General features: G+C 47.8%; 1 protein-coding gene across 2 annotated transcripts; it reads right to left on the reverse strand.

Moving 5' to 3' along the window:
• Positions 1 to 218: 218 nt before the first annotated feature.
• On the reverse strand, positions 219 to 9,282 carry LOC121578905 (period circadian protein homolog 1-like). 2 transcript variants are annotated; one of them, XM_045224422.1, is made up of 17 exons: positions 9,101 to 9,282; positions 7,682 to 8,305; positions 7,301 to 7,554; positions 7,046 to 7,167; positions 6,741 to 6,942; positions 6,248 to 6,622; positions 5,970 to 6,123; positions 5,575 to 5,818; positions 5,300 to 5,414; positions 4,880 to 5,149; positions 4,612 to 4,770; positions 4,007 to 4,333; positions 2,757 to 3,844; positions 2,466 to 2,643; positions 2,167 to 2,350; positions 1,735 to 1,885; positions 219 to 1,559 (listed from the first exon to the last, which is right to left on the reverse strand). In XM_045224422.1, the coding sequence occupies exons 2-17, from the start codon at positions 7,996 to 7,998 to the stop codon at positions 1,146 to 1,148; spliced, it is 4,554 nt and encodes a 1,517-aa protein (XP_045080357.1). In that variant the 5' UTR covers positions 7,999 to 8,305; positions 9,101 to 9,282; the 3' UTR covers positions 219 to 1,145. The 2 variants fall into 2 exon arrangements, with proteins under 2 accessions (XP_045080357.1, XP_045080358.1); XM_045224423.1 differs by having other exon boundaries at positions 7,682 to 8,308.
• Positions 9,283 to 9,674: the final 392 nt, after the last annotated feature.

Raw genomic sequence — 9,674 nt, forward strand, 5'->3', positions numbered from 1 at the left:
CCTAGCTAATCTACCGTAGCCAATTTCAGAAATGTAACGTATCACCCGTCAGGCTGGAACATATCCTTCAACAAACTGTCGCCACACCCTCTAGTAGCAGAGAAGGTAAAGGAAGAATGCATGACTGATGATTTTAGCTACGGTGATGACCTTTACATACCTGAAAGAACACAAACTACACACCACAAATTCTTGAAGAGAAACAAAAGAAACCAGAACCAAATTATATTTCTTTTTAATATTAATAACATACCAAAATCCCCCCAAAGAGTTGTAATAAGTGACTAATCATTTTATTTACAGTAATGAATAAGGGGCTGACTTAACTATTGATAGAACATATTGGCCTTGACCAACTGCATGATCAAGGCCTGCTCCTCTCTCCCTCGTCAACAAGACTGGCTCCAGCTGTTCTGTTACCATGGGAACGCCCATCTCTGCGCCTGACAAATCTGAGATACTATTTGTACAGAAATACCCATAACGACGCAAACAAACAACAGGGTATTTCTTTTAACATGGTCTTGATGTATTTTGTGTACTTCTCTGGAGGATATAAAATTGTCAGGATGTTTTCCCAATAATGGCTAAAACTATACATCTTTTTACAAGGATTGCGGTGTGCATTATAAAAGAAATGAACCATTCAGAACATTACATGACAAAACAGCCCACAGAAAACTGTAGTATGCCAGCTCTTGGTTGGCGGTATACTGTAATATACACATTGTACAATATCAGAAATGACTTAGAAAATATTTGTAATACGTATTCTACCAAACATATTTTTCAAAATGAATTTGCAATTTAATGGTTTTCACGATAGATTTGACATCATTTTCCAATATGGACTTTGGACGAATAAATTATATTGCGTTGATACACACAATAACTTGTAAACTATCAATGTGTCACTATAGGGGAGAAAAATCCCAAAGCAGTGAATTACAAATGGAACATGTCTTCAAGCCTCCTTAGACAGGGGACCAGGCACCAAACATGCCAATAAAATATTTACTAAGGGCTTCTCTTTCCATTTAAATACATTGAATATTTATACCTTCTTAGATTCCATATACATTGAGCTACATTCTCTATGTATTTAAACAGGATCAGGTATTCTTTGACTCCTTATCCATGTTCACTTATTTGTTCAAACACAACACATTAACAGTGAGCTTGGCCCCCGTTTGTCCCAATGCATTGTGTTTTAGAGTCATTGGCCATATAGAAGTCCTCGGTTGCCGTTTACAGCCAGAGTCCCCTTTCTCTGTTCCGGATGATGACGTCACCTCCAACTCTTTCACTCTGGTGTCCTTACTTTCTCCTTCCTGCTCCACTCGCCTCTCACCCTCGCCCCCCTTAGTCTCTGTCTGGGGGGCTTGTGGTGGTGGGATGGAGGTGTCATGTGTGTCTGTTGCCATGGTAACCGGTGTCTCTGTGTGTGCAGTGGCCTCTTCCTGTAGCTGGAGGTCCCCTGTCAAATCCATGTCCTGCAGCTCCACATCAAAAGGCCTAGGGACGGAGGTAGCGGGAGGAGAACCACACCCGGTACAAGTCTAAACACAAGCAGAGGGACAAGAGGGGGACAAGAGTTGAATAAACACGTCCTTCACAAGTACATTGTTTTTATAAATCTCCACTGTCATCTATACTGATTCCTGTGAATCTTTCCGGTCTGAGAGAGGCAGGGTGTAGCTACTATCTCCAGTATGTGTCTGTGTGCTGACTTACAGGGGTGTTGATGGCCTGTGGCAGGCGTCCGGTGCCCATCCAGGGCTGGACCTGGATCAGCTCTCTCTTCTGCTCCTCAGTGAAGCACGGCTGCTGTTTCTGCACCGCCCTCAGTATCATACGATCCTCCCTTAGAACAGTCTCCCTGTCCCTTTAAAATCACACAGACCAATACTCTTTCACATGTCCATAGATATGCCATAGTCTGTAAAAGGTGGTATTAGGAGCAGAATGGTGTGCAGGCCTTTATTTTCTTTTTCATAGTCTGTATTAATAAATAATATACTACTTGCATTCCATGCACATCATCAATCATAAATACAATTACAATAAATAGCTATAGCATTTAACTTTAATCATGACTGGTAAATGTAACTATGACTACAATTGCCATGACAACAGTGTAGTGCAGTGACCATGGCGATTTCTTACCTGGTGGGCATTTGGTACGTCATCATAACCTTGTCATCTGTGTTCGCCATAAGGAGCCAGATAGGGTCCTGAAGGACATATTTCATGAGCTGGGCCTCTTTGGCCCCCCCTGGTGCCTGCTTATGGGAATGGTCGTTCTCTGACGAGTCAATGCTGCCAAAGTATTTGCTAGTGTTGCTGCTTCCTGTGGTTGAAAAAGGAACATGTTCAGTTAGTATCATAACATATCAGTCACTATATACAAACATCCTTTACCATCACAGCGCTAAGAAGAAGAATCTGGGCGGTGTTAAACTCACTTGTGCCACTCCCTGAGGTGCTGCATCCATTAGAGCCAGAGCCTGAGGACCCGGAGCCAGAGCCTGAGGACCCGGAGCCAGAGGCGGCCGAGCCGTTGCCTGAGCAGGCGTCCTCCTGCAGCAGCAGGTCCAGCAGGTCACTGGAGGTGGACATTGCATCCTGGTCATCAGCATCAGCCTGAAGGAAGGGAACAACACAGGAGAGACAGAGGTTAATGACAAGAACTCCATAGACTCAAATGAACATTTTCGTAATTATATTTTCTAAATGGATTGCAGTTTAAAACTCACGTTATCGTCCTCTTTGGCGTCACCCTTCATGCTGCTGCGGTTAACAGAGCCTTGACCTCCGACCTGAGACACCGAGCCAGGTGGGGGCAGGGTCTGCTGCGCCCCTGTCGACATGCCCTCCTGACGGTTGCCTGGCAACTCCTCCAGTTGCAGTAGGTTGAGGGGGGAGGAGCATCGGGACTGGAAGAGGGGCGAGTCAGTCCCCTCCAGGGGCACTTGGCACGTGGACTGAGGGGTGCAGGAGCGGGAGTTGCCGCGATGGACGAAGGTGGGATCCATCTCGGGTAAGGCAAAGCCAGGAAGGCCGGAAATCGGAATGGGATTTGGGAAAGGTAATGTTGGGTTGGGATTGTAAAAGTGTTGGGGGATCATCGACAAAGGATTGACCTGTGACAGGTTGAGTTGAGCTAGGGTGGGACTCACATGAGGCATGCCATTCATCTGCGTCATAGCGGGGTTGAACTGAGCCAATCCAGGATTGAGTTGTGGTAGTGGGATAGCCTGGTTGAACTGCGGTAGTGCCTGGTTAAGTTGTGCCATACCATGGATACCGGGGTTAAGGTGCGGTATGGCTGTATTGAGCTGTGTTACACCTCCGTTGAGGTGAGGGATTATGTAGTTGGGCAGAACAACCATCATTGGGGGAGGCATCGTCATGGGCATCTGGTTGGCATGCAGGGGGTACTGTAAGCCTGGCTGGGGGCTGGGGTAGCCCATCTGCATGGCATTGGGGTTCACTCCGGTGTGGGCCAGGAGTGGTTGTTGCACGTTGGGGTAGAGGGGGAAAAAGGGCAGGACTCCTGGAGGGTACTGGGCCACGGCAGGAGGGAGGCTGACCTGAGAGGCCACAGAGGTGGGCCAGGAGGAGGATGAGGTCAGGGGTCCCTGCATCATCAGGGGTTGACCCATGGGGAACATGAGGCCTTGACGCCCCTGCCCTTCCCTTCTGGAACTACCGTTCATCCCTGAGCCAGACTGGGGGCGGCCCCCATGCTGGGAGCCCTCCTGCTGGTGCTTCAGCCTCTTGCCCCCGCGGCCCCTCCTCCGTCCATTACCGCCTGCTGGGTAGTCCTGCGAACTGCGCACTCCTGAGACAGAGACACATAGAGAGGGAGAGACACAGAGACGGACAGACACAGAGAAAGAGCGAGAACACAGGGGTGAGCTGCACGGGGAAACTATGGACTCTCATTCATAATATTTCACAGTCATAATAGAAACCACATCTCCACTTGAAGTGTCCGTCTTACCTTTGGGTGTGGTGGTGTGTCCTCTCAGAGAAGGAGGGCCGGGGTCCAGCACACGTAGCTGTCCCAGGTCTCTGAAGCGGCTCAGGAACGCCTGTTCCTCCTGCTGGGTGTGGGCAGACAGCACCTCCTTGGTCAGACCTAGGCGGCCTGAGCATCCAGCTGACCTGCGGCCGTCCCTCTCGGGCTGGGCAGGGCTGGATGGTGCCGGGCTGGGCAGGGCCGATGGTCGGGGGGTCACTGCCGTCGTGATGGTGTTGTTAGTGGCTGGGGCTGGAGAGGTGACGGTGAGAGTGGGGGTGGCTGGTGTCTCCTCCATCATTACAATATCTGCAGGGAATAAGGTTGACAATATATCAGAGGAGAGAGAAGAGACGGAGGTAAAGAAGACAGAGGTAAAGAAGACAGAGACAGAGGTAAAGAAGATAGAGACAGAGGTAAAGAAGACAGAGGTATAGAAAACAGAGACAGAGGTAAATATGACAGAGACAGAGGTAAAGAAGACAGAGACAGAGGTAAAGAAGACAGAGACGGAGGTAAAGAAGATAGAGACGGAGGTAAAGAAGACAGAGGTAAACAAACAAACAAACAGTCAGGATGTATCCTACCTGACTCTGGGGGCTTCTTGTCCCCTACGTGGACAATAGTGCTGCTGAAGCTGCATTGGGACGTGAGAGAGACCACACTCTCAGCCTTGCAGTGCAGCGCCAGGGGACTCATATGTGGCCCCCCTTTAGACCCTTCATTACCCTGGGGCCCTTCGAGATCTGTAGGGAAACACACAGTTAAGACACCAAAAATACATGGAGAGCATAAAAAAAGGCATAGGGAAAAAAACATTATTTGATGTGTTTCAATATGATCTGTATTGTGTACCTTTAGCAGTTCCAGGCAACTCCCTCTGCTTGTCATCATCTGACGTTGATGATGTGGTGCAGGAGGAGGAGCCACATTTCCTCTTCACTGTGTTGGGGACGTTGCAGCTCTCCAGGTAGCGTACGATGCTGTCCAGACAGTTGATCTGCTGGTAGGAATAGTCGGCTGATGGGTCTTTCCTTGGCTGCACTGAGGCCAGGGTTTTAATTGGCCCCAGAGCTCCAATAGGTCCCAAGTCCTTGTTCAAATTCTCTGGCACCACCAGGGCTCCTGAGAAGAATAAAATAAAGTACTGTTAGAATCACCGGTTATACATATCTCGGTTTTACATTTCTAATTGTGACATTTCAGATATTTTATAGAACAAAATAATGAAACTCTTAAACTCTCATATTTTTTTAAATAATTCCAAGTGTTTACCAGTGCTGGCATGTTTGCGGAGTGCTGGGCGGTTGCGGGACTTGGTGAAGACCTGCTGACCATTGGTCTTCACCATGTGGACGTCCTTACAGATCTGCTGGAATGTCATCTGCTGCTGTGGAACAGAGATAGGAGAGTATTAGGCCTGGAGTTACAAACTAGTCACAAACTACTAGTTACATTGTTACAAACTAAAATGACCCTGTTCAAATCTTGTTACCTGATAAAACAGACAATTAAAACATGCGTGAAATTATGATTGTTTTAGTACTCACTGGTCTCTGGATGGTCTTCAGGATGAGCTCCTTGGTGGAGGGGCTGTTGCTGCCTGACGAGGAGCCCGGGCTGGGCCTCTGTGGCTGGGATCCGTGGGAGCTGCAGTAGCCCTGGGAGCCACCACTGTGGACGGGCTGCACCAGCACACGGTGGATCTGCTCACTGAGCCTGGGGATCTCTGGTGACATGGGCCGCGCCTCCACCTCCATAGTAGGCGTGAACACATCCTCGTTCAGGGGACTCCTGTAGATGAAGGGAGAAGGACAAGGGAATAGGGTTTAGACCAAGACAATTGTATTGCTTGATAGCTACACAAATAGGTTACAGAGCAGTTCAAATGTGCTATTGCAAGGTTGTGAAGGTCATTGATGTAGCAGAGAGGTTAACTACTCACGTTCTGACTTTGTGTCGACCAACGATGAAGGCCACTTTGCGGCTCCAGGGGTTAACGAAAGAGGACCAGCTGGTATCTATGGTGAGATACTCCCCGTTCCTGGCACACATCCGAAGGGGCGAGTGTTCAAAGGGCTTCCCCGCTGACTGGAGAACTAAGGGGAGAACCAAATATGTTAAAACTTTGATGGAGTATAAGCGCATAATCATTCATCCATTTGCCGGTTAATAAATATTTACAGAATGTATAAGGCATGACTGTTGGACAGGAGTACTCACTCTTCTTGTGGATGGCCACCATGACAGGCCGGTCATCAGGGTGGAGGTACATGAGGACAGGGGTCCCAACCAGGTCCTGGGGCAGGTAGCCTAGCAACGGCACAGCCCTTTCATCGACTTCCTGAAAGAGACAGCTAGGGGTGTGGCTAGTGGTGAAAATCCTCTTGTCAGCTGGGATACGGGGAGCTTCGTATCCTGAGTGCACCTTCTCAGCGATGAGCAGGCAGCAGGGCTGTGGCATATCAGAGTCCCGCAGAGTTAGCTGGTAGGGGGTCATACGGAAGGGGTAGTACCGCACCTCCCCCTTGCTGTCCCTCCCACCACTGATACGGCAGAACATGGATTTCTCCTGGGTGCAGTCCACAGGGGAGGTCACTGAGGGAGATAGAGAGAGGGGAGGCATTAGCACCACAGCAATATTTATATCACATACACAAATGTGATCATCCATTCCATGTGAATTCAGAGCTAAATTAGAGGTGTGGAAACTTACTGGAGCCAGTACAGGAGGCCCAGGGGGGCAGGCGGCATGGAGCCGTGCTGCTGTAGAAAGTGCTGACGTCCTGTGGGGCCAGCAGCTCAGAGAAGAGCGCCCCCTGTAGTCGCTCAGGCTTAGTGCGCAGCATGGGAGAGGCCTGGGGGGAGATGTACACCACCTTCCCAGAGAGGAACGACACTCCCACAGAGAATGTGTCCTGTACAGGAGAGAAGAAACAAGGGAGGTCAGAACAATGTTCGGTTGGGATTAAGAGCCGTTGGTCTGGTTCTAGTAGATTAAGATTGTTCTCTAGTTCCTACCGTGTTTTGGAGTGTGTATTCAGAAGTGATGTTGTCCAGTTCCTCTGTAGTGAAGGCTGAGAGGTCTAGACTGCAACCGTGGCTCTCCTCCACACTCCACTGGTGGTAATACTCCTGATTCGCTAAAAACACACACACACACACACACACATTAGTATAAATAGCTAGTATAGATAGATAGTAGTCTTGCTATTTCATGCTAAAGCCTCACAGTATACATGTAGCAAAAGGCATGCTCAAAAGGCTGTATTTTACCTCTGACTTGTTTGACACAGTTGAGCGCGTACTGCAGGGAGGCCAGAGTGCTGGAGCGGCCTTTCGTCCGGTGGTCTGCAGGCATGCGGATCTTCAGCTCCTTCAGGGCCTTGAGCAGCTCTCTCTGGGTCTGCAGCCGGGACGGCTGGTCACTGCTGCAGCCGCTGGTGGACGGGTGGTCCTGTTCCGAGCTGCCACTCAGCAGGCTATAGACCATCGAGCTGTTGGGAGGGGAAGGGCTGTGGGAGTTGGAGCTGGGCAAAATAACATGATGTTATTATCACTGCTGAGCAGATACTTTCATATTATAATCTGTGTCTACTGGCAACCATCTGAAAATGGTTGTGGTGTTTGGAGTATGTATTCTGTTAAACGTGTTACCTTTTGCTCTCTGTTGTCTCCATGGCAGAGTCCTTCCCATTATGGGAGCTGCTGCAGGTTGATGCCTCGTGCCCCATGTGTCCTTCCACTTCTCTCTCGGCTGAGTCGTTCCCGCTCGAGTGGGCATCAGTGTCATCAGAGTTTGAGGACTTGCCCCCAGACCGAGTTCTCTTTCCATTTCCATTGGAGCTGCCAGTTTGACTCAGTCCAGACTCAGGGGACTGGGAGCCCGCCTCTTGTCCCGCCACCGCATCTTCTGCTAAACTTACTCCACTAGTGTCCTTTCCAGAAGTGGTGTATGCATTCTCATCACTCATAATAAGCAGTATGAGTGATTGACTATTGCTGTTTGACAAAAAGTATCTGTCAAAACAAAGAGCTGTGATACCCTGCCACTAGGCGGGGCTACTAAACTTAGATTGAGTCATGGCTTGGAAAAGCAAAAATGAGAGAGAAGATATGGACAAAGTTTGGACAGTATCTCATTGATCTTGAGTTTTTTTGTCAATCCAAAGCTTATGAACCTGACAGGCCAATTGAAGAGAAGAGGGGTGAGCCTTTCTTTGTCAGTTTGCTCTTCCTCGTGCGTCCACACTCAGTGCACTAGATGGTTTGGCAGAATACCTGCTAGAAGAAATAATTCACAATCATGAGTGGTGAGTCAAATGAGATCATGAGTCATACATCTGTGTAAACACTGAGTAGTACATCTAACTTCACTAAAACATCAATAAAAAGCACACCACTGTAGATGCTATAGTTCACTCAAATTGCATATGTACACAACTAAATGGATTGATTTCAAGTCGCTTAAAGTCATGTGTATCCAAGTATGGACAGGCTCAAAGAACTTGATCTCCATATATAAGAAATCGACCATAAAAATAAAATCACTGTCAAGAACAGTTAACTGACAATAACAGGTGACAAATGCTAGAGAAACTGACTTTGTAGTCCATTTCCCTATCTGGCATGTCTTGAGGGTTTACTGTAAGTAACAGGATGACACCGGTGTGGGATATTATTGTTGACGACAGTGAAGGCAACGTGCCTCCACTAGACTAGGGCACTAGGTTCCGAATGCGCTCATGGATTTATTCTGCCTGACACAAGCCTGGCAAAAGATGGGTCTCACATGTACGAAACACGAACTGACCAATTAATATTACACTGTATCTCGCTAGCTAGCTAGCTAGATTCACACAAAAAAACATAAATCCCTGGCTTTACACTCTTGCCATGCCACAACAATGCTTCACTTGCCAATGTCAATGCTGATAACATGATAATTAAAAAACATAAACATGTACCGTTAGCTATCTAACGTTAACTGTTAGCTACTACAATCAAAATAGCTAGCTAAGTTATCTAACGTTAGCGAAACCATAGTTAGGTCTTGATCAGAGTTGACATTCTCACCTTATTACATGAAGATAAAATACGTTCCGAGGTAAACAATATTCAAACGTCTTCCACGATGTCTTCAGTAGGTTTAAAATTATAAAAAATAGCAGAAACCTGAAATTACATCTTTAGCGACCTGGTCCAATGTTGATCGCCTGCAAGACAAGTAGTACACACACTGAACAGAACCGCACATTGTCTTTGGAGGACTGGGAGGGAACACGCAAAAGCACACGTGCTTACGCCCCTTGTCTGCTCGCATGTGTTGCAATGATTGGTCCTCAGCTGACTCCGACTCTGCCCTAGCACAATGTACCACGCCCAGCGAATGCATTCATTGGTTGAGTAGGGCTGTGTCCTGACTGCACCGGGCTATTCTATGTTTCTCAATCACGTTGCCCCAGCGGTGCTGTCAGTTCAGAAAGCCAGCGACATCATTTATTGGCAACGTGCAACTGCCAATGTTCTGAATTTATGTTATTTCCTTATTGTTTCCTTGTGTGCTTTCCTTAAACACAACACAGGCATGTTTACGACTTTCTTTATATGAATTTGCTTCCCCATACTAGGAAATTAGGAATGGAAATTG

This window comes from Coregonus clupeaformis, chromosome 13 (genome assembly GCF_020615455.1).
Source record: "Coregonus clupeaformis isolate EN_2021a chromosome 13, ASM2061545v1, whole genome shotgun sequence".
In the NCBI taxonomy this organism is placed as follows: Eukaryota; Metazoa; Chordata; class Actinopteri; order Salmoniformes; family Salmonidae; genus Coregonus; species Coregonus clupeaformis.

What these genes read in the sequence shown, in the direction of transcription:
- LOC121578905 (XM_045224422.1), bottom strand. Translation starts at nt 7,998, where the DNA reads ATGAGTGATGAGAATGCATACACCACTTCTGGAAAGGACACTAGTGGA. An exon ending in CCGCAAACATGCCAGCACTG is followed by an intron (nt 5,150 to 5,299) that starts GTAAACACTTGG and finishes TATTCTTCTCAG; the next exon opens with GAGCCCTGGTGGTGCCAGAG. An exon ending in GTTGCCTGGAACTGCTAAAG is followed by an intron (nt 4,771 to 4,879) that starts GTACACAATACA and finishes GTTTCCCTACAG; the next exon opens with ATCTCGAAGGGCCCCAGGGT.